This window comes from Lepidochelys kempii, chromosome 8, assembly GCF_965140265.1.
Source record: "Lepidochelys kempii isolate rLepKem1 chromosome 8, rLepKem1.hap2, whole genome shotgun sequence".
NCBI classification, from domain to species: Eukaryota; Metazoa; Chordata; order Testudines; family Cheloniidae; genus Lepidochelys; species Lepidochelys kempii.
The window spans coordinates 107,136,977-107,159,323 of NC_133263.1; the positions used below are offsets into that span (position 1 = coordinate 107,136,977).

At 45.6% G+C, this 22,347-nt stretch overlaps 1 protein-coding gene across 3 annotated transcripts in view; it reads right to left on the bottom strand.

Annotated features, from left to right (window-relative positions):
• Nucleotides 1–22,347, bottom strand: part of ST3GAL3 (ST3 beta-galactoside alpha-2,3-sialyltransferase 3) — a 389,973-nt gene that overhangs the window by 336,252 nt on the left and 31,374 nt on the right. For all 3 annotated transcript variants that reach the window (XM_073357969.1, XM_073357970.1, XM_073357971.1), the window contains exon 2: nucleotides 3,448–3,592. In XM_073357969.1, the coding sequence (XP_073214070.1) occupies nucleotides 3,448–3,568 (121 nt within the window). In that variant the 5' untranslated portion in view covers nucleotides 3,569–3,592. The remainder of the gene's footprint in view (nucleotides 1–3,447; nucleotides 3,593–22,347) is intronic.

Sequence of the window (22,347 nt, forward strand, 5' to 3'; positions counted from 1 at the left end):
CTGCACCCCAAACACCTCATCCCTGGCCCCACCCCAGAGCCTGTACCGCAAGCCCAGAGCCCTGACCCCCTCCTGCATCCCAACCCCCTGCCCCAGCCCTGAACCCCTTATTCCTGGCCCTCACCCTGCAGCCCCTCCAACATCCCAAACCCCTCAGCTCCACTGGGTCGCGGACATCAACAATTTTCTTCAACTGGGTCCCCAGAAAAAAAAGTTTGAAAACCATTGCGCTACAGCATGGATTCCCTGCTAGAATCATCTAGGCATATTTCACCTAATCAATTCCTTGACGTGGCAGGGACTTCAGGCATTGGTGACATCTCTCCTATTCTTTGCCTATGGCACTCAGTGTTTAGTCTTCTGAGGACCGAAACATTTTAGTCTAGCTAAAGTCATTGAGCCCAATATAAGGATATTGGGATGAACGGCCCAGAATTCACAGCAGGCTTCAGACTCAATGATCTTATGGTCCCTTCTGGCCTTAAACTCGATGGAACCTTAACTGTCTGTTAAGGAAGCTTTTTGGCCATGCATTCTTCTTTAGTTCAAATGGTACAGCAACTGCTTAGATATCCAAAGGTTAAAGCCTAGTATGGCTAGATTCCTTACAGTGTCACCATTGTGCCACCATTCACACTCATCTAACAGTCTGGTACACGAGCATACTCTAATGCACCGAAAAGAGACCAAAGTGCATGCAAAGGTTTATGAAGTAGGCCACTTTCAGGGCCTACACCTTTCACTGTACGCCATACCACTCTATGCCAAGCACAACGTAAGAGTTAAACTCACTAGAATCATGATCTCTGAAGACAGCACAGATGCGTCAGTCACCAGGATTACAGAAAATTTCATGCTGCTGGTAGTACAAAGACTGGAGCAGAATGGCAATGGAAATGAACACCACACCACAAAAGCTGAAGAGTCATTCAGTCAGGACAAAACCATTGGTTATAGACGGTGGAGAAAGAATATATAGAATTACATAAAGAAACAGTATATTTAGGGTGTCAAGTCAAGTACTTAAGTCAGTAAATGCCAACCTTAATTCTGTTCTCTCATGCGTCTGCTGTATAGCCATTAATTACATGGTAAGGGTACACACTGAATAATAAGGAAAAAAGAATACTGAATGCCTGGGCAACCCTACTTTTGGTATTTCTGAAGACTTTACAACCTTAACTTCCTTTTAACAGGTTTTTGTATGTAGTTCCCCCTAGGGTTTGGGGCCAGGGTGGGGTGGGGGTTAATGTAAGTTAACTTCCTCTCTGAAAGAAGAAGCTGCGGGAGTATTGGGGGCGGGGCGGGAATCAACTACATGGCACCACACACACACTTAGAATCTAAAGGGAACCTGCGGCTTGCCTGGACTTAGGAAAGCTTGCAGTTTACACCAGTAACTGTAAGTGCTCCTTTGGATCAATAAAACATAAACTGTAATGTTCCTGGTAACATCTTATGTACTAACAGATGACAACAGAAAAAGAGTTATCAGTCTGTGAGATCAGTAAGCTGCATCTTAAACAGGATCCTTTGCCGTGTATTTGTACAGCTGCTACTTCATCCTGAAGTCATCTCATTGTGTCTGGGCATTATAGGGATAAGAAACCTGCTCAGAAAGCAGGCCTTTTAGAAGCTATTCTGCTAGGCTGTGTCCTGTAGCAACCAACAGTATCATGCATTCACATGTTAAATTCCTGGAGATCTGGGATGTCACGTGTACTGACTTAAAAGGGTGAACAAGAAGTTTGCATTTGTCATTACCACATGAAGAATCATGTTGGAATTAAAATCATCAGTCATTTTAGCATACTACACACAAAGCTAAATGAACAAAAGATAAAAACATACAAAAAATAACAAGGAAATTCAGAGCCTATACTAACATCTTGCCATGCACCATGTACAGTACAAAGCACAGATAGCATACGTAAATTAAAATCAGATTGTGATCTGTTTGGGTAGGAACCATGTCTTTCAACAGGCTCTGGAAAGCCTCAACACTTTTTGATGCTGTTGAGAAGAGAAGAGAAGAGAAGAGAAGAGAAGAGAAGAGAAGAGAAGAGAAGAGAAGAGAAGAGAAGAGAAGAGAAGAGAAGAGAAGAGAAGAGAAGAGAAGAGAAGAGAAGAGAAGAGAAGAGAAGAGAAGAGAAGAGAAGAGAAGAGAAGAATGAAGATACACAGCATTCTCAACAGACTGACAGGCACACTGCATTCATTTCAAAACCTCACTTAGCTTGTTCCTTTCATTCAGAATGAAAGCACTTCCCCCAGGATATTAATAGCAGTAGCAATTCATATTTATATTGTAGTAGCACCCAAAGGCCCCAATTAGGACTGAAGCACTATTGTGCTGGTTACTGAACACACATACAAAGACAATTCCTGCCCAGAAGGTCTTACAATCCAAAGACAGATTTCAGAGAAGCAGCCGTGTTAGTCTGTATCCGCAAAAAGAAAAGGAGGACTTGTGGCACCTTAGAGACTAACCAATTTATTTGAACATAAGCCTTCATGAGCTACAGTACTCCTTTTCTTTTTACAATCTAAAGTATCTTCTAACCTACTCGAATACCAGACAAGTTAAAAACAAACTCCATAACAGCATTCCTTCTGTCTGAATGTTGTTGTAAGGGGGAGCTGGGTACTTATAGCTCACTAACTCAGTCATTAGACAAGATGCAATAAGAAACCAATAGAGGTGGAAGTGAGGAGTACCCTGTACTACAGAAATAATGTAGTGAAAAAAACAGTTGCAGACCAAAGTTATAAGCAAAGGAACATTACATAATCAGCATGTATTTGAGTAACTGCTTTCATAACTTAAAAATAAGGACAAGCTTTTTTCAATTGGATGGAGGAGACATCCTTCAAGATGACAGATAACTGACAAGTACTGAAGGTAATAGAGAAAGGGAAAATGAGGATTGATGTAAGGAAGAAATAAGGAGATGCTGGATAGAGAATGTAAAAATCCAGAGATGGAAAGAGAAGCCCGCTGAAGAAATTCAAAAGCCCCTGGAGAGAGAGACCACCTTGCTTTACCTGTTTGCCACAAGCAAAAAGGATCAAAAAATACACAGTGAACAAAACCTCATCCCAGAACAGATACAAATAATTCCAAAGGTCAATTAGTTTGGACAATATAATTAAGGATCCCATTCCACAAAAAAATAATAAAACCTAAAAATTGCAAGCCTATAATTGGTATATTAGATGCATGAACTTTGTTCTTGTACCCATTGCTAATCCAAAGCCATGAAGAGGATCTGTAAATCGTTACAAATTCAACCCCTACAGCATGCTGCAGCTCCAGCAATTGATTGGATTTATTCCCATCACTCTACTACCATCAAACTTGAAACACACAAAACCAAAACCACATCACCATGTAACAACTACTTCATAAGCATTTAAAGAGGGACCGGCAAGAGTTCCTATACTTACTTGTGTCCTCCCATCTGAGAAGGTGCAGCTTCCATGCAGAGTAATAAAGAAATCCAAGTACCAGAAAGAGACAAAGGGCTAGCAGCAGGTTACGCATAAACACCAACAATCCCATCTTCATACGAAATCTGCTCTTCTACATGATCTGGAGAAGAAAAACAGTTTGAACCTTGAACCATCCAGCTTGCAATTCATTCAAGAGCAAGTACACTATAAACATGAGAAACTCAAGAAGCAAGTCAATGTTCTGAGCAATGTAAAACTCATACAAGTTATCTAAACATGATGCCAGTGAAAGTAACATTAATATAACTTTGGGCTCAGTCAGTAACTCCCATTCTGAAGAGCCAATTAGGACGCTACATAAGAACAAGAAGCCTGCTCAGTTCACTTTCATAGAATCATAGACTTTAAGGTCAGAAGGGACTATTATGATCGTCTAGTCTGACCTCCTGCACAACGCAGGCCACAGAATCTCACCCACCAACTCCTGTAACAACCCCCTAACTTATGTCTGAGCTACTGAAGTCCTCAAATCATGGTTTAAAGACTTCAAGGTGTAGAGAATCCTCCAGTAAGTGACCCATGCCCCACGCTGCAGAGGAAGGCGAAAAATCCCCAGGGCCTCTGCCAATCTGCCCTGGGGGAAAATTCCTTCCCGACCCCAAATATGGAGATCAGCTAAACCCTGAGCATGTGGGCAAGGTTCACCAGCCAGACACCCAGGAAAGAACTCTCTATAGTAACTCCGATCCCACCCCATCCAGCGTCCCATCACAGGCCATTGGGCATATCTGCCGCTAGTAGTCGAAGATCAATTAATTGCCAAAATTAGGCTATCCCATCATATCATATCCTCCATAAACTTATCAAGCTTTGTCTTGAAGCCAGATATGTCTTTTGCCCGCACTGCTTCCCTTGGAAGGTTATTCCAGAAATTCACTTCTCTGATGGTTAGAAACCTTCATCTAATTTCAAGTCTAAACTTCCTGATGGCCAGTTTATATCCATTTGTTCTTGTGTCCACATTGGTACTGAGCTCAAATAATTCTTCTCCCTCCATGGTATTTATCCCTCTGATATATTTATAGAGAGCAATCAGATCTCCCCTCAGCCTTCTTTTGGTTAGGCTAAACAAGCCAAGCTCATTGAATCTCCTTTCATAAGACAGGTTTTCCATTCCTCAGATCATCCTCTTAGCCCTTCTCTGAATCTGTTCCAGTTTGAATTCATCCTTCTTAAACATGGGAGACCAGAACTGCACACAATATTCTAGGTGAGGTCTCACCAGTGCCTTGTATAACAGTACTAACACCTCCTTATCTCTACTGGAAATACCTCGCCTGATGCATCCCAAGACCGCATTAGCTTTTATCACGGCCATATCACATTGGCGGCTCATAGTCATCCTGTGATCAACCAATACTCCAAGCTCCGTCTTCTCCTCTGTTACTTCCAAGTAATGCATCCCCAGTTTATAACAGAAATTCTTGTTATTAATCCCTAAATGGATGACCTTGCACTTTTCACTATTAAATTTCATCCTATTACTATTACTCCAGTTTACAAGGTCATCCATCCTGTATGATATCCCGATCCTTCTCTGTATTGGCAATACCTCCCAGCTTCGTGTCATCCACAACTTTATTAGCACATTCCTGCTTTTTGTGCCAAGGTCAGTAATAAAAAGATTAAATAAGACTGGCCCCAAAACCAATCCCTGAGGAACTCCACTAGTAACCTCCTTCTAGTCTGACAGTTCACCTTTCAGTGTGACCTGCTGTAGTCTTCCCTTTAACCAGTTCCTTATCATAGAATCATAGAATCATAGAATATCAGGGTTGGAAGGGACCCCAGAAGGTCATCTAGTCCAACCCCCTGCTCAAAGCAGGACCAATTCCCAGTTAAATCATCCCAGCCAGGGCTTTGTCAAGCCTGACCTTAAAAACCTCTAAGGAAGGAGATTCTACCACCTCCCTAGGTAACGCATTCCAGTGTTTCACCACCCTCTTAGTGAAAAAGTTTTTCCTAATATCCAATCTAAACCTCCCCCACTGCAACTTGAGACCATTACTCCTCGTTCTGTCATCTGCTACCATTGAGAACAGTCTAGAGCCATCCTCTTTGGAACCCCCTTTCCGGTAGTTGAAAGCAGCTATCAAATCCCCCCTCATTCTTCTCTTCTGCAGGCTAAACAATCCCAGCTCCCTCAGCCTCTCCTCATAACTCATGTGTTCCAGTCCCCTAATCATTTTTGTTGCCCTTCGCTGGACTCTCTCCAATTTATCCACATCCTTCTTGAAGTGTGGGGCCCAAAACTGGACACAGTACTCCAGATGAGGCCTCACCAATGTCGAATAGAGGGGGACGATCACGTCCCTCGATCTGCTCGCTATGCCCCTACTTATACATCCCAAAATGCCATTGGCCTTCTTGGCAACAAGGGCACACTGCTGACTCAATTATCCGCCTTTCAATTTTCATATTGATCCCCATCTTTTCCAATTTAGCTAATAATTCTCCATGTGAAACCGTATCAAATGCCTTACTGAAATTGAGGTAAATTAGATCCACTGTGTTCCCTTTGTCTAAAAAATCTGTTACCTTCTCAAAGAAGGAGATCAGGTTGGTTTGACACAATCTACCTTTTGTAAAGCCATGTTGTATTTTGTCCCAATTACCATTGACCTCAATGTCCTTAACTACTTTCTCCTTCAAAATTTTTTCCAAGACCTTGCATGCTACAGATGTCAAACTAACAGGCCTGTAGTTACCTGGATTGCTTTTTTTACCTTTCTTAAAAATAGGAACTATGTTAGCAATTCTCCAGTCAGGTACAACCCCTGAGTTTACAGATTGATTAAAAATTCTTGCTAACAGGCTTGCAATTTCATGTGCGAGTTCCTTTAATATTCTTGGATGAAAATTATCCGGGCCCCCCAATTTAGTCCCATTAAGCTGTTCGAGTTTGGCTTCTAGCTTGGATGTGGTAATATCTACCTCCATGTCCTCATTCCCATTTGTCGTCCTACCATTATCCCTAAGCTCCTCATTAGCCTCGTTAAAGACTGAGGCAAAGTATTTGTTTAGATATTGGGCCATGCCTACATTATCCTTAACCTCCACTCCATCCTCAGTGTTAAGCGGTCCCAATTCTTTCTTTGTTTTCTTCTCATTTATATGGCTATAGAACCTTTTAGTATTGCTTTTAATTCCCTTTGCAAGGTCCAACTCTACATGGCTTTTGGCCTTTCTCACTTTATCCCTACATGTTCTGACCTCAGTAAGGTAGCTTTCCTTACTAATCCCTCCCATCTTCCACTCCTTGTAGGCTTTCTGCTTTTTCTTAATCACCTCTCTGAGATGCTTGCTCATCCAGCTTGGTCTACAACTCCTGCCGATGAATTTTTTCCCCTTTCTTGGGATGCAGGCTTCTGATAGTTTCTGCAACTTTGACTTGAAGTAATTCCAAGCCTCCTCTGCCTTTAGATCCAGAAGTTTTTCAGTCCAATCCACTTCCCTCACTAATTTCCTTAATTTTTTAAAGTTAGCCTTTTTGAAATCAAAAACCCTAATCACAGATCTATTTTTGTTTATCCTTCCATTTAGTTTGAACTGAATTAGCTCATGATCGCTCTAACCAAGGTTGTCCCCTACTATCATTTCTTCTTTGAGGTCCTCACTGCTCACCAAAACCAAATCTAAAATGGCATCCCCTCGTCGGCTCAGCAACTACTTGGTGAAGGAATCCATCAGCTATTGCATCCAGGAAAATCTGAGCCCTATTATTATTACTAGCACTTGTCCTCCAGTCTCTATCTGGGAAGTTAAAGTCTCCCATGATCACACAATTCCCATCAGTATTTACTTCTTTAAAAACATTAAAGAGGTCTCTATCCATATCCAGATTGGATTCTGGCGGTCTATAGCACGCCCCAAGCACTATCCCAGGGCAGGCTCTAGCAGCGTTCTTCCCCAATGTGATTTTTGCCAGACAGACTCTCTTATCCATTCCATCGCTTCTTATTTCTTTTCAGTCTACCTCATCATTGATGTACAGTGCTACTCCACCACCTTTGCCTTTATTTCTGTCTTTTCTAAACAGCACATGCCCTTCGATACCCGTACTCCAGTCCTGACGGCTATTCCACCCTGTTTCTGGTCTCCCTAGAATATCCGGTTTCCCTTCCTGCACCAGTAGCTCTAGTTCCTCCATTTTGTTACCGAGGCTCCTCGCACTGGTGTACAAACATCTTCATTCCTGCAGTTTGGCCTCGCTCACATTCTGTACCCGATTGGGCACAGACATTCTACCACCAATATTACCTATTAGATTGGTATGTACACTGCCCTTCCGCCTTATGTCCATTCTCCTACCCACGGCTGTATCCTTTCTTACTTTGTTTTCTTCCCTCTCAAAAAGAATAACTGGCATGGAGATTACCTGGACATCTCCCAGCCATCTCCCCCGAATTCCTAGTTTAAAGCTCTCGATCAGTTGTGCCATCCTCCATCCTAGAAGTCTATTTCCCACCTTACTCAGGTGAAGTCCATCCCGAGAAAACAGTCCTCTGACCATGAAAGCTTCCCAGTGGCCATACATCCCAAAGCCCTCCTTATAGCACCACTGCCTGAGCCATCTGTTGAGCCTCATAATCTTGTCACACCTTTGTTGCCCTTCTCTAGGAACGGGCAGAATCCCACTGAAGATCACCTAAGCCTCAATTTCCTTTAGCGTCTTCCCCAGCCTGGCATAGTCTCCCTTGATATGTTCCAGCGAGAAGCTAGCCGTATCATTTGTTCCCACATGAAGGATAATCAATGGATTCTTTCCTGCTCCCGTTAGGATCCTCTTCAGCCTCAGGTCCACATCCCGTATCTTAGCACCCAGCAGACAGCACACTCTTCTGTTCTCTGGATCAGCTCTTGTTACAGGCCTGTCTATTCTTCTCAGTAATGAGTCCCCAATCACGTAGACCTGCCTTTACCTGGCGATGGTGCGATTCTCCAGTCTATCCTCTGTTCCATCTGGCTGCAAGTCCTCTCGATTCCTATTGTCCCTTGCAATCCTCTTTAACCCATCCCGTATCCTCCTAGGACTCATATATGGTGCTGTTATCTCCATTGACTCCTGCCCTCTTCCAATAGGATGATCTGCTCTTCTCTTTTTCCTTGTTCACTCACCTTCAGTGACCACCTGCTGTGCCCCTTCTTCATTTTCCAACTCCACAAACCTGTTCCTGAGCTCTATTTCTCCCTCACTGCCCCGTCTTTTCCTCTGCCTGGTTCTCTTAGTCACATGCTTCCACGGTCCACTTTCCTCACCCAGCAGTATCCCCTCAGAGTACTTCAGTCCTGCTTCCATCTGCAAGTCTGAGCTTTTCCCTTCAGCCTCCTCATGTCTTTGCCCTATCATCTGTTCGAACCCCCTTCTAAACTCAACCACAGTCTCCACCTGCATCTCCAATCCTAGGATCTTGAGCGGATCACTGCGGACTACGTGGCTCTGGGAAGAAGGATAAAGGAGTTTGAGGCATAAGTGGTGTTCTCGTCCATCCTCCCCGTGGAAAGAAAAGGCCTGGGTAGGGACCGTCGAATCGTGGAAGTCAACGAATGGCTACGCAGGTGGTGTCGAAGAGAAGGCTTTGGATTCTTTGACCATGGGATGGTGTTCCATGAAGGAGGAGTGCTGGGCAGAGACGGGCTCCACCTTACGAAGAGAGGGAAGAGCATCTTTGTGAGCAGGCTGGCTAATCTAGTGAGGAGGGCTTTAAAGTAGGTTCACCGGGGGAAGGAGACCAAAGCCCTGAGGTAAGTGGGAAAGCGGGATACTGGGAGGAAGCACAGGCAGGAATGTCTGTGAGGGGAGGGCTCCTGCCTCATACTGAGTATGAGGGGCGATCAGCAGGTTATCTCAAGTGCTTATATACGAATGCACAAAGCCTTGGAAACAAGCAGGGAGAACTGGAGGTCCTGGTGATGTCAAGGAATTATGACGTGATTGGAATAACAGAGACTTGGTGGGATAACTCACATGACTGGAGTACTGTCATGGATGGTTATAAACTGTTCAGGAAGGACAGGCAGGGCAGAAAAGGTGGGGGAGTAGCACTGTATGTAAGGGAGCAGTATGACTGCTCAGAGCTCCGGTACGAAACTGAAGAAAAACCTGAGTGTCTCTGGATTAAGTTTAGAAGTGTGTGCAACAAGAGTGATGTAGTGGTGGGAGTCTGCTATAGACCACCGGAGCAGGGGGATGAGGTAGATGAGGCTTTCTTCCGGCAGCTCGCAGAAGCTACTAGATCGCACGCCCTGGTTCTCATGGGTGACTTTAATTTTCCTGATATCTGCTGGGAGAGCAATACAGCGTTGCATAGACAATCCAGGAAGTTTTTGGAAAGAGTAGGGGACAATTTCCTGGTGCAAGTGCTAGAGGAGCCAACGGGGGGGGGGGGGGGGGGGGAGCTTTTCTTGACCTGCTGCTCACAAACCGGGAAGAATTAGTGGGGGAAGCAAAAGTGGATGGGAATCTGGGAGGCACTGACCATGAGTTGGTTGAGTTCAGGATCCTGACGCAGGGAAGAAAGGTAAGCAGCACGATACAGACCCTGGACTTCAGGAAAGCAGACTTCGACTCCCTCAGGGAACGGATGGGTAGGATCCCCTGGGGGACTAACATGAAGGGGAAAGGAGTCCAGGAGAGCTGGCTGTATTTCAAGGAATCCCTGTTGAGGTTACAGGGACAAACCATCCCGATGTGTCGAAAGAATAGTAAATATGGCAGGCGACCAAATGGCTAGGCAGCAGCAGCAAATGGCTGTACCAGCAGCAAATGGCTAGGCTAGGCAGCAGTTCTGCGGAAAAGGACCTAGGGGTGACAGTGGACGAGAAGCTGGATATAAGTCAGCAGTGTGCCCTCGTTGCCAAGAAGGCCAATGGCATTTTGGGATGTATAAGTAGGGGCATAGCGAGCAGATCGAGGGACGTGATCATTCCCCTCTAGTCGACACTGGTGAGGCCTCATCTGGAGTACTGTGTCCAGTTTTGGGCCCCACACTACAAGAAGGATGTGGATAAATTGGAGAGAGTCCAGCGAAGGGCAACAAAAATGATTAGGGCTCTGGAACACATGACTTATGAGGAGAGGCTGAGGGAACTGGGATTGTTTAGTCTGCAGAAGAGAAGAATGAGGGGGGATTTGATAGCTGCTTTCAACTACCTGAGAGGTGGTTCCAGAGAGGATGGTTCTAGACTATTCTCAGTGGTGGAAGAGGACAGGACAAGGAGTAATGGTCTCAAGTTGCAGTGGGGGAGGTTTAGGTTGGATATTAGGAAAAACTTTTTCACTAGGAGGGTGGTGAAACACTGGAATGCATTACCTAGGGAGGTGGTAGAATCTCCTTCCTTAGAAGTTTTTAAGGTCAGGCTTGACAAAGCCCTGGCTGGGATGATTTAATTGGGGATTGGTCCTGCTTTGAGCAGGGAGTTGGACTAGATGACCTCCTGAGGTCCCTTCCAACCCTGATATTCTATGATTCTATGATCTTCGTTTCCATCAGCTCTATCAGGTGGCACTTCATGCAGACTAAATTGTTTTCAGGTACCCCCTCCAAGATCATGTACATGCCACAGCTTCTACATCCAGTCATCTTCAATGTGTCTTCCACTGCTTGGGTCACTCCCATTGCTGCCTCTGTGTCTGTCATTGCCTTACCACCTAAGTCCTGTCAGTCTGGGAAACACAAACCACACTAAACCACCCACCCACAGCAAAACAAGCCCCCAACGAGCATGAAAACACTACCAGACCACCCCATACTCCCTTCTTTAGCTTGTCTGTTCCTCTGCCTGGCTCTTAGTCTTCCCCCCAGACTCACCTTTCAAACTCCCCCGTTTACAGCTCTGTTTGCTGGCTCCTGTGCCGCTGCAGCTGTCTGTGCTGCTGCCTGGCTGGGTGGCTGCCTTGATAGGATGCCTACTCAGAGAAGCCCCGCCCCCTAATCAGGGCTCAGCTTCTCTCCCAGCACACGGCCCCGACAAGCCTCTGTAAATACCAATACAAATACACATACTTTCTCCTCCAACAGAATACCTTTCAATCCACTGTGTGTGCGCATAACAAAAGAATGGCCAGACTGGGTCAGACCAAAGGTCCATTCAGCCCAGTATCCTGTCTGCCAACAGTGGCCAATGCCAGGTGCCCCAGAGGGAGTGAACCGAACAGGTAATAATCAAGCGATCTCTCTCCTGCCATCCATCTCCACCCTCTGACAAACAGAGGCTAGGGACACCATTCCTTACCCATCCTGGCTAATAGCCATTAATGGACCTATCGTCCATTGATTTATCCAGTTCTCTTTTAAACCCTGTTATAGCCCTAGCCTTCACAACCTCCTCAGGCAAGAAGTTCCACAGGTTGACTGTGCACTGTGTGAAGAAGAACTTCCTTTGATTTTTTTTAAACCTGCTGCCCACTAATTTCATTTGGTGGCCTCTAGCTCTTATATTATGGGAACAAGTAAATAACTTTTCCTTATTCACTTCCTCCACACCAGGCATGATTTTATAGACCTATCATATCCCCCCTTAGTCTCCTCTTTTCCAAGCTGAAAAGTCCTAGCCTCTTTAATCTCTCGTCATATGGGACCCGTTCCAAACCCCTAATCATTTTAGTTGCCCTTCTCTGAACCTTTTCTAATGCCAATATATCTTTTTTGAGATGAGGAGACCACATCTGTATGCAGTATTCAAGATGTGGGCATACCATGGATTTATATAAGGGCAGTAAGATATTCTCCGTCTTATTCTCTATCCCCTTTTCTAATGATTCCCAACATCCTGTTTTGCTTTTTTGACTGCCACTGCACTGCGTGGATGTCTTCAGATTACTATTTACAATGACTTCAAGATCTTTCTCCTGATTAGCTGTAGCTAAACTAGCCCCCATCATATTGTATGTATAGTTGAGGTTATTTTTTCATTTATCCACATTAAATTTCATTTGCCATTTTGTTGCCTAATCACTTAGTTTTGTGATATCTTTTTGAAGTTCTTAACTATCTTGGGCAGTTTGGTATCATCTGCAAACTTTGCCACCTCACTGTTTACTCCTTTCTCCAAATAATCTATGAATAAATTGAATAGGATTGGTCCTAGGACTGTCCGTTGGGGAACACTACTAGTTACCCCTCTCCATTCCCTACCCTTTGTTCCCTGTCTTTTAACCAGTTCTCAATCCATGAAAGGATCTTCCCTCTTATCCCATGACAACTTCATTTACGTAAGAGCCTTTGGTGAGGGATTTTGTCAAAGGCTTTCTGGAAATCTAAGTACACTATGTCCACTGGATCTCCCTTACTAATCTATTAGAGTTCTTTGAAGGGGTCCACATGTTTGCTGACCCCTTCAAAGAACTCTAATAGATTAGTAAGACATGATTTCCCTTTACAGAAACCATGTTGACATTTGCCCAACAATTTAGGTTCTTCTATGTGTCTGACAATTTTATTCTTTACTATTGTTTCAACTAATTTGCCCGGATGTTAGACTTACCGGTCTGTAATTGCCGGGATCACCTCTAGAGCCCTTCTTAAATATTGGCGTTACATTAGCTATCTTCCAGTCACTGGGTACAGAAGCTGATTTAAAGGACAGGTTACAAACCACAGTTAATAGTTCTGCAATTAGGGTGTCTGGAATTATAGATTTCATTTCCCTCAACTACCCACATAATCCTGTTACAGGTTCCTTAATTAGCAAAGTGGAGGAAAACTCACTTGTGTGCTTAAATTTTACATCTACTACTCTCACCAGTAGGAGGCAGCACAAAAATACCATTTCAAGACTTCAACAGATGTCATCCCCAAGGTGTTAATTAGTTAATCTTGCAGTATAGACTACATTAAGCACTCTATACCAACGTGCTGGTTAAATTAAAAGAAAACTTGAAGTAACTGGGGGATTGAAGGGTTTAGGACATTAGTTTCCTAGAAGTGAAAAACTCCGTATACTATTGCCAGTCTAATCAGAGTAACAGTGACCAAAAATCATTATCCAAAGACTGTGTGGTAACCTGTATGAAAGGAATTGATAGTTAAAATATGGATGGAAGAGCGTACACAATACCAAAAGCCACCATCACAACTGGTACCCTTCCTGAGAGTGTCAGCAGATGGGATTAAGACTGAGTAGAATATAAAATTGAACTTTCCATTCTTTCCTATAGATGGGCCCTGTATATGGGACTGAAACACATAGGCAAGGCAATATGGGAAAGTTCACAAAACAGCTTCCTAGGGAAGGAAAATAGACTAGTGTCCTGCGTGGTGAAAATGAGAAAGACTAGAGGAAGAAGATGGTTGATTTCCGAAGTCTAAGGCCTGGTCTACACTACGAGTTTAGGTCAAATTTAGCAGCGTTACCTCGATTTAACCCTGCATGCGTCCACACGACAAAGCCCTTTTTTTCGACCTAAAGGGCTCTTAAAATCGATTTCTTTACTCCACCCCCAACGAGGGGATTAGCACTGAAATCAACCTTGCCGGGTCGAATTTGGGGTACTGTGGACACAATTTGACGGTATTGGCCTCTGGGAACTATCCCAGAGTGCTCAGTTGTGACCACTCTGGACAGCGCTCTCAACTCAGATGCACTGGCCAGGTAGACAGGAAAAGGCCCGCGAACTTTTGAATCCCATTTCCTGTTTGGTCAGCATGGCGAGCTCACCTGCACAGGTCACCATGCAGATCCCATCAGCACAGGAAACCATGTAGTCCCAGAATTGCCAAAGAGCTCCAGCATGGACCGAACTGGAGGTACAGGATCTGATCGCTGTAAGGGGAGACGAATCCGTGCTGGCAGAACTCCATTCGAAAAAAAAAAATGCCAAAACATTTGAAAAAAATCTCCAGTGGCATGAAGGACAGAGGCTATAACAGGGACCCGCAGCAGTGCTGCGTGAAAATTAAGGAGCTCAGGCAAAGCCTACCAAAAAAACAGAGGCAAACAGCCGCTCTGGTTCAGAGCCCCAGACATGCTGTTTCTATGATGAGCTGCACGCCATTCTAGGGGGTGCAGCCACCACTACCCCAACCCTGTGCTTTGACTCCGTCCAAGGAGTGGGAAGCAACATGGAAGCAGGTTTTGGGGGCGAGGAAGATGATGAGGAGGAGGAGGTTGTAGATAGCTCACAGCAAGGAAGTGGAGAAACCGGTTTCCCCAACAGCCAGGATCTGTTTATCACCCTGGACCTGGAGCCAGTAATCCCCGAACCCACCCAAGGCGGGCTCCCGGACCCTGAAGGCAGAGAAGGGACCTCTGGTGAGTATATCTTTGTAAATATTATACCTGGTTTAAAAGCAAGCGTGTTTAATGATTAATTTGCCCTGGCATTCGCGGCCAGTACAGCTACTGGAAAAGTCTGTTAACGTGTCTGGGGATGGAGCGGAAATCCTCCAGGGACATCTCCATAAAGCTCTCCTGGATGTACTCCCAAAGCCTTTGCAAAAGGTTTCTGGGGAGGGAAGCCTTATTCCATCCTCTATGGTAGGACACTTTACCACACCAGGCCAGTAGCACGTAGTCAGGAATCATTGCAGAACAAAGCATTGCAGCGAATGGTCCCGGTGTTTGCTGGCATTCAAACAACATCTGTTCTTTATCTCTCTGTGTTACCCGCAGGAGAGTGATATCATTCATGGTCACCTGGTTGAAATAGGGTGGTTTTAATAAGCAGACATTTAGAGGTGCCCGTTCCTGCTAGGCTGTTTGCCTGTGGCTGAACAGAAATCTTCCCCGCTGTTAGCCATGCTGTGGTGGGATGGGGTGAAGCCATCATCCCAGAGAATTTGGGGGGGGTGTTAGTTGGGTTTCTGCTGCACATTAACGCGGGAAACCGCAGCCCTCCTTTTAAATTGCCAACCCATTTTTAATGGCCAACCCAACGGCTGCTTCGTATGGGAAATGAGGGCGCTGCTGTTTGAAACCATTCCCACATGTTATAAAGGTTAAAGAAGCCAAAAGACTGTGGCTTACCATGGCTGCCTGCAAGCCGAATTCTGTTGCCTGGCCCTGCATGAGTGATCTCTCACACCAAACCGGCATACCCTCAATAAGAGGCAAAATACGACCTTGTAATGAAAGCACATGTGCTGTGTAACGTAAACAGCAAGGTTTACGTGAAAGAGTGTACCCATTGTTCTATAAAATGTGTCTTTTTTAACTACCACTGTCCCTTTTTTTTTTTCCCTCCACCAGCTGCATATATTTCTCCTTCCCAGAGACTAGCGAAGATTAGAAGGCAAAAAAAAGGCACTCGCGATGAAATGTTCTCTGACCTCATGCTGTCTTCCCACACTGACAGAGCACAGCAAAATACGTGGAGGCAAGACAATCTCAGAGTGCAGGAAAACACGATACGACCGCAAGGAGAAGTGGCGGGCTGAAGATGGTAGGTGGCGTCAGCTTGCTGAAAGAAGGCAGGAGTCAACGCTCAGGCTGCTGGAGGATCAAACTCATATGCTCCAGAGTGTGGTTGAGCTATAGGAAAGGCAGCAGGGACCACAGACGCCACTACAGCACCTGTGTAACCAACCACCCTCCTCCCCAAGTTCCATAGCCTCCTCACCCAGGCGCCCAAGAACACAATGCGGGGGCCTCCGGCCACCCAGCCACTCCACCCCAGAGGATTGCCCAAGCAACAGAAGGCTGGCATTCAATAAGTTTTAAAGTGATGTGTGGGCCTTGTCCTTCCCTCCTCCACCACCCCTCCCGGTGCTTCCCTCCTCCACCACCCCGCCCAGGCTACCTTGGCAGTTATCCCCCTATTTGTGTGATGAATTAATAAAGAATGCATGAATGTGAAGCAACAATGACTTTATTGCCTCTGCAAGCAGTGATCGAAAGGGGGGGGAAGGGGAGGGGAGGGTGCTTCGTTTACAGGAAAGTAGAGTGAACCCAGGGGAGGGGTTTCCATCAAGGAGAAACAAAGAGAACTTTCACAGCATAGCCTGGCCAGTCCATGAAACTGGTTTTCAAAGCTTCTCTGATGCACACCGTGCCCTCCTGTACTCTTCTAACCGCCCTGGCGTCTGGCTGCGTGTAATCAGCGGCCAGGCGATTTGCCTCAACCTCCCACCCCCGCCATAAACATCTCCCTTTACCCTCACAGATATTGTGGAGTGCACAGTAAGCAGTAATAACAATGGGAATATTGGTTTCGCTAACCCTAAACTGCGCCAGCGCGCTTTTAAACGTCCAAATGCACATTCTACCACCATTCTGCACTTGCTCAGCCTATAGTTGAACAGCTCCTGACTACTGTCCAGGGTGCCTGTGTATGGCTTCATGAACCATGGCATAGAGTTCCTGAAGATTGTGAGCATCATGTACCTTTCCCAGACATCCCACGTTGATGTTGGTGAAACGTCCCTTGTGATCCACCAGTGCTTGCGGTTTATGTACTCGCTGCCTTGGTGCTCCAGTGCCAAGATAGGGATATGGGTTCTGTCAATCGCTCCACCACAGTTAGGGAATCCAATTGCAGCAAAGCCATCCACTATGACCTGCACATTTCCCAGAGTCACTACCCTTGATAGCAACAGCTCAGTGATAGTGTTGGCTACTTGCATCACAACAGCCCCCACGGTAGATCTGCCCACTCCAAATTGATTCCCGACTGACCGGTAACTGTCTGGCGTTGCAAGCTTCCACAGAGCTATCGCCACTCACTTCTCAACTGTGAGGGCTGCTCTCATCTTGGTAATCTTGGGCTTTAGGGCACGGGAAAGCAAGTCACAAAGTCCATGAAAGTGCCCTTACGCATGTGAAAGTTTCGCAACCACCGGGAATCGTCCCAGACCTGCAACACTATGCAGTCCCACCAGTCTGTGCTTGTTTCCCAGGCCCAGAATCAGCGTTCCAGGCCATGAACCTGCCCCATTCGCACCATGATGTGCACATTGCAGCGGCCCGTAATTTGTGAGAAGTCTGTGTCCATATCCTCATCACTCTTGTCACTGCGCTGCAGTCATCTCCTCGCCTGGTTTCACTTTTGTTGCAGGTTATGATTCTGCATATCCTGCTGGATAATGCGCGCAGTGTTTACAGTGCTCATAATTGCCGCAGTGATCTGAGCGGGCTCCATGTTCCCAGTGCTATGGCGTCTTCGCTGAAAAAAGGCGCGAATGATTGTCTGCCATTGCTCTGACGGAGGGAGGCGTGACTGACGACATGGCTTACAGGGAATTAAAAATCAACAAAGGGGGTGGCTTTGCATCAAGGAGAAACAGAATGGCCCCCTCAAGGACAGAACTCAAAACCCTGGGTTTAGCAGGCCGTTGATTTCAGGGAGGGAGGGAGGGGTGAGAAAATGAATACAAATGAACACAAAACAAATCTGGTCTATTTCTTGTTTTGATCCACTTCATCTATCTTTATAAATCTTAGGCTGGTAGCAGACGGTGCAGTATGACTGCTAGCCATCGTCATCTCCTGGCTGCTCACCAGAAGACGGTGCAGTACAACTGCCGGCAGGACTAAATCTCATGAGATGAAACTTAAAAAGGGAAATGACCTGGCTGAGTCACTCCATGTCTGCCCAGGCACCCTGACTGACCTCACCGAGGTCGGCTAAAAGAGCACCCAGGAGTACAACGACGATGGCTACCAATCATAATGCACCGTCTGCTGCCAAAAGGCAATGAGCTGCTGCTGTGTAGCAATGCAGTACCTCATCTGCCAGCACCCAGCAGACATACGGTGACAGTGAGCTGAGCGGGCTCCATGCTTGCTGTGGTATGGCGTCTGCACGGGTAACCCAGGAAAAAAGGCGCAAAACGATTGTCTGCCGTTGCTTTCATGGAGGGAGGGAGGGAAGGGGGGGGCCTGGCAATATGTACCCAGAACCACCCGTGACAATGTTTTTGCCCCATCAGACATTGGGATTTCAACCCAGAATTCAAATGGGCAGTGAAGACTTCAGGAACTGTGGGATAGCTACCCGACAGTGCAATGCTCTGGAAGTCGACGGCAGCCTCGGTACTGTGGACGCACTCTGCCGACTAAATGCACTTAGAGCATTTGTGTGCGGACACACACAATCGACTGTATAAAAATGCTTTCTAAGAAACCGACTTCTAAAAATTCGACCTAATTTCGCAGTGTACACATACCCTAACTCTCAGCAATGACAATTAAAGATTTACTCAGTTGCAGTGGACAGATTCAAAAACCTGTAGCCCATTCAAGGAAGGATGGAAGTACAACTCCCCAATGTGGACCAGTTATATTAGTATAAAAATGCTGTTTCCAAAAGAGCCTGTACCTTTACAGGAAGGCAAATAAAGTACACGGGCACAACCCCCTAGTGTGAAATCTGTTACCCCAGTATAACTATTTCAATTTAAAAAAATGCCATACCGATAACCAAAGTAGTTAAACCAATACAAAAACTATGTTTAAACCAGGCCTAAGCAAAAAGAGGAATGGGGATCTTTAAGTATATCTGAAAACTACCAGCCACAGGCCGATACAAATGATAAAACCCCACAAGTGGGCTCCTAAGGCATCCTAGTAGAAATCCCACCACTCCTCCAAGCAGCTAGGGGAGGGACAGCGGACTTCTCACTCATGTGGCATTTCTCGATCTTGTCTTTCATATCTACTTCTAAATGGTGCCTGGTTCTTTTTTTTTTTTTCCCCCTCAAGCCTTGTTCTAAACTATCTGTTTCAAACACAGCAAAAGTTCACACCAAGGAAGTCTTCCACTAACATCCCCTCAGCCTAAATTTAATAGCAGGCTTGAGAAATGCTGGAGAAATTCTACAAAACCCCAGTGAAAGGTCCCAAGAATGCTTTGTTGTATAACTAGAGGGACACGCTTAGCATAAGTAGTTAGAGAACTGGCGTCAAAACAGGAATAAAACCTCCTCCAAGCGCACACCCTAGTAGTCATCTATCACCCCACACTGGAACCCATATGGGGTATCATCAAACAACTATAACCCATGCTGAATGGGGACCCTATCCTGAAATAAATCTTTCCTGAATCCCCTCTTCTGGCCTTCAAACAACCCCCTAACCTCATCAACAGAAGAAAGTTCTCCACAGACCAGGGCACAACATCTCAAAGCAGGCACCAGACCCTACCAGAACAACAGATGCAAAACATGCAGACATCTCCACTGCTTCAATGATCAACATACTCCCCAACACGCCTTTCGAGAGCCACAGATCTTACGCATGCCTATCACAACATGTGGTTATCACATCCAGTGTACTAAGTGCCCCAAGAACAACTATGGGGGTGAAACAGCACAATCACTATGCTCTCAAATGAACTTTCACAGGAAAAGAATAAAAGACAAACACCATATATCTCCTTATCTGATCTATCAGTCCTCATCCTCAAAGGACACCTGCACAATGCTTTCAAAAGACAAGTCTGGGAGTTTAAATTCGTAACTTGCTGAACACTAACAATCATGGTCTTAATAAAGACACTGGATTTATGACCTATTACAACAATCTGTAACCCACTCTCCCCGTTTGTCCTGTGAGTACAGGGGAGTTAACAGGCCACTTCACTTTGAGTGGTCCCTTTAAATATGTACTTACTACTTACACTAAACTATCTGTTCAGTCTTGTATTTAGCTGTGACACTCTTAGACCTTGTCTTCATTAAAGAATGGAATATTCACACCCCTGAGCGACGTAAATAATATGGACCTAAGCGCCGCTTTAGAGCTTCTCCCGCCAACATAGCTACCGCCCACCATGGGAGCAGGAGTTAAGCTGACGGGAGAGCTCTCTCCCGTCAGCTTAGAGCGTCTCCACCACAAGCACTACAGAGGCGCAGCTGTGCTGCTGTAAGTGCTGTAGTGTAGATGTAGCCCTAGTGCCTTTCCCAGACCTCAAGATGAGCTCTATGTACCTCAAAAGCTTGTTTCTCACCAACAGCAGTTGATCCAATAAAAAAATATTACCTCACCCACCTTGTGTCTCTAATATCCTGGGACCGACACAGCTACAACACTGCTGCATAGAACAATGGAAGTTACTGTAGAACTGACAGAATTCCCATACCTTGGCCTCCCATATGTGTGTGCATTTGCAACCAGAGGGTTTGTGTTCTGTAATATCATATAAAGGTCATCCTCGAGGAAGACTTCCTGAAGATGCCTACTTTGCTTTTGAGTAGCGTTCATCACTGCAGGTTCGTTTTCTACCCACCCTGCCGCCTCTGTGCAGAGCAAAACCCTCAGTATCCCATCCAACAGTCAGCTATAACCCCAAAGGCACATTTGGGCGTCTCTAAAGGAAACAGCACTCTACCGCAAAACCATGAGTAACATTCATAGCACAGGAGCAGTTCAGCATGCATTATATTGTTCTATCACTACCTGCCAGCAGAACAGAAGTACATTGGAAGAAAAATTTTACCCTTCTACTTGCAAGGCAAATGTAATATTAAGTAGTGCTACACGTAATGCAGCTATCTAAGGGGAAAGCAGCTCAGAATACTGTTACTCCCTTATGTACACTTCTGAATGAGATTAAGCAAAGAGTTGCATACTGCTTAGTTCAGTCTTTTGACCATCTGATACTACATGAAAGAGAAAGAAGGCAGTGAGCTTTACAGTTGCTAGCACCGTGACAGGGTTTAGCAGTGCCACTACGCGCTATCTCAGAGTAATCCCCCAGATCACTTTGAAATGTTAAGATTAAAATTAAGGGGATGATTAAATAAACTTCTCCATTTCTGCAGCTCAGGAAGCCCTAGTCACAATTAGTTTGCCAAAGAAGATGCCTACAGATAGACCTCTGGAGGGAAAATAAGAACAGCAGCTACCCCAAGCCTCTTCTACATCACTTGAACCACTACAGGATAGCACCTTCTTCACCAAGAGGATTGAAGACAAGGGAAAAGGGGGAGGTAGCCACATTACTGCAAGGTCATGCTCCAGGCAATGGCCAAGGATGATACTGTGATCTTGTGTCTTCAACCACTAAGTAGAGTGACCCTTCCATTCTCCTCATAGGTTCCCGCATCAGACGAAATTTAGGCTACAGTTTATAAGGTGTACCCAGGCCCTTCAGGTGATAGCTAGCGACAGCATTTGTGTGGGGGGAGACTGGAGGACAGACATGGCTGGGAAAGATTCTCAATAATGGATTACGCGCTATCTCAGAGTGGAGCATTCTTAACACACAGCTACCAAAAGAATAGTTATTTAGAGACTGCACTGATGTACTTCATTAATCATCATTCTAGTGATAGGCAAAAGTCTGGTGTTATTGATGGCAATCTTTGGTACCATTTACCACAAGGTCAACTGAGATGGCCTAGGCAATCTCTAGAGAGTGGAAGGAATTCTTCTCAACAACTCTCTTCCCAGCTTTCCAACAGGGTTAAGAGGGCAGTGCTGGGCAATTACAGATGCCAACAGATTGCAGGGGTCTGCAGTCCATCTGTATTCCGGTAACCAGTCAGCTCTATGCCTTTTGGCCAGAGTCATGGGGTGCAATTGTTTCCTCCTGGAGACTAGCTGCAACAGGGATATGGGGAGATACATTCTGGAGAAGACAAAGGCGATGCTGGTTCCTGTTGCTCCTGCAGTAGCCCAACTGCGGCTCAAGCCCCATGCACACGCAGCCATGCTTAGCAGGAGCCCACCTATTGAGTGGCAAAGCGACCAAGCTCAGCACATTAGGTCTGAAGAGCTCAGAAACATTTAGACTGGAACTGAACAGTTCAGGACTGAAGCAGGAAACGTCATTCAGCCCTGGAGGCTGCCTAGCCTCTCCAGTCAAGGTCCTAGTCAATGGCAGATGAGGGAGCAGACACCGCAGACCCACCCCCCAGAAAGGTTCCTGCAATTTGAGTCAGGGAACACAGGACA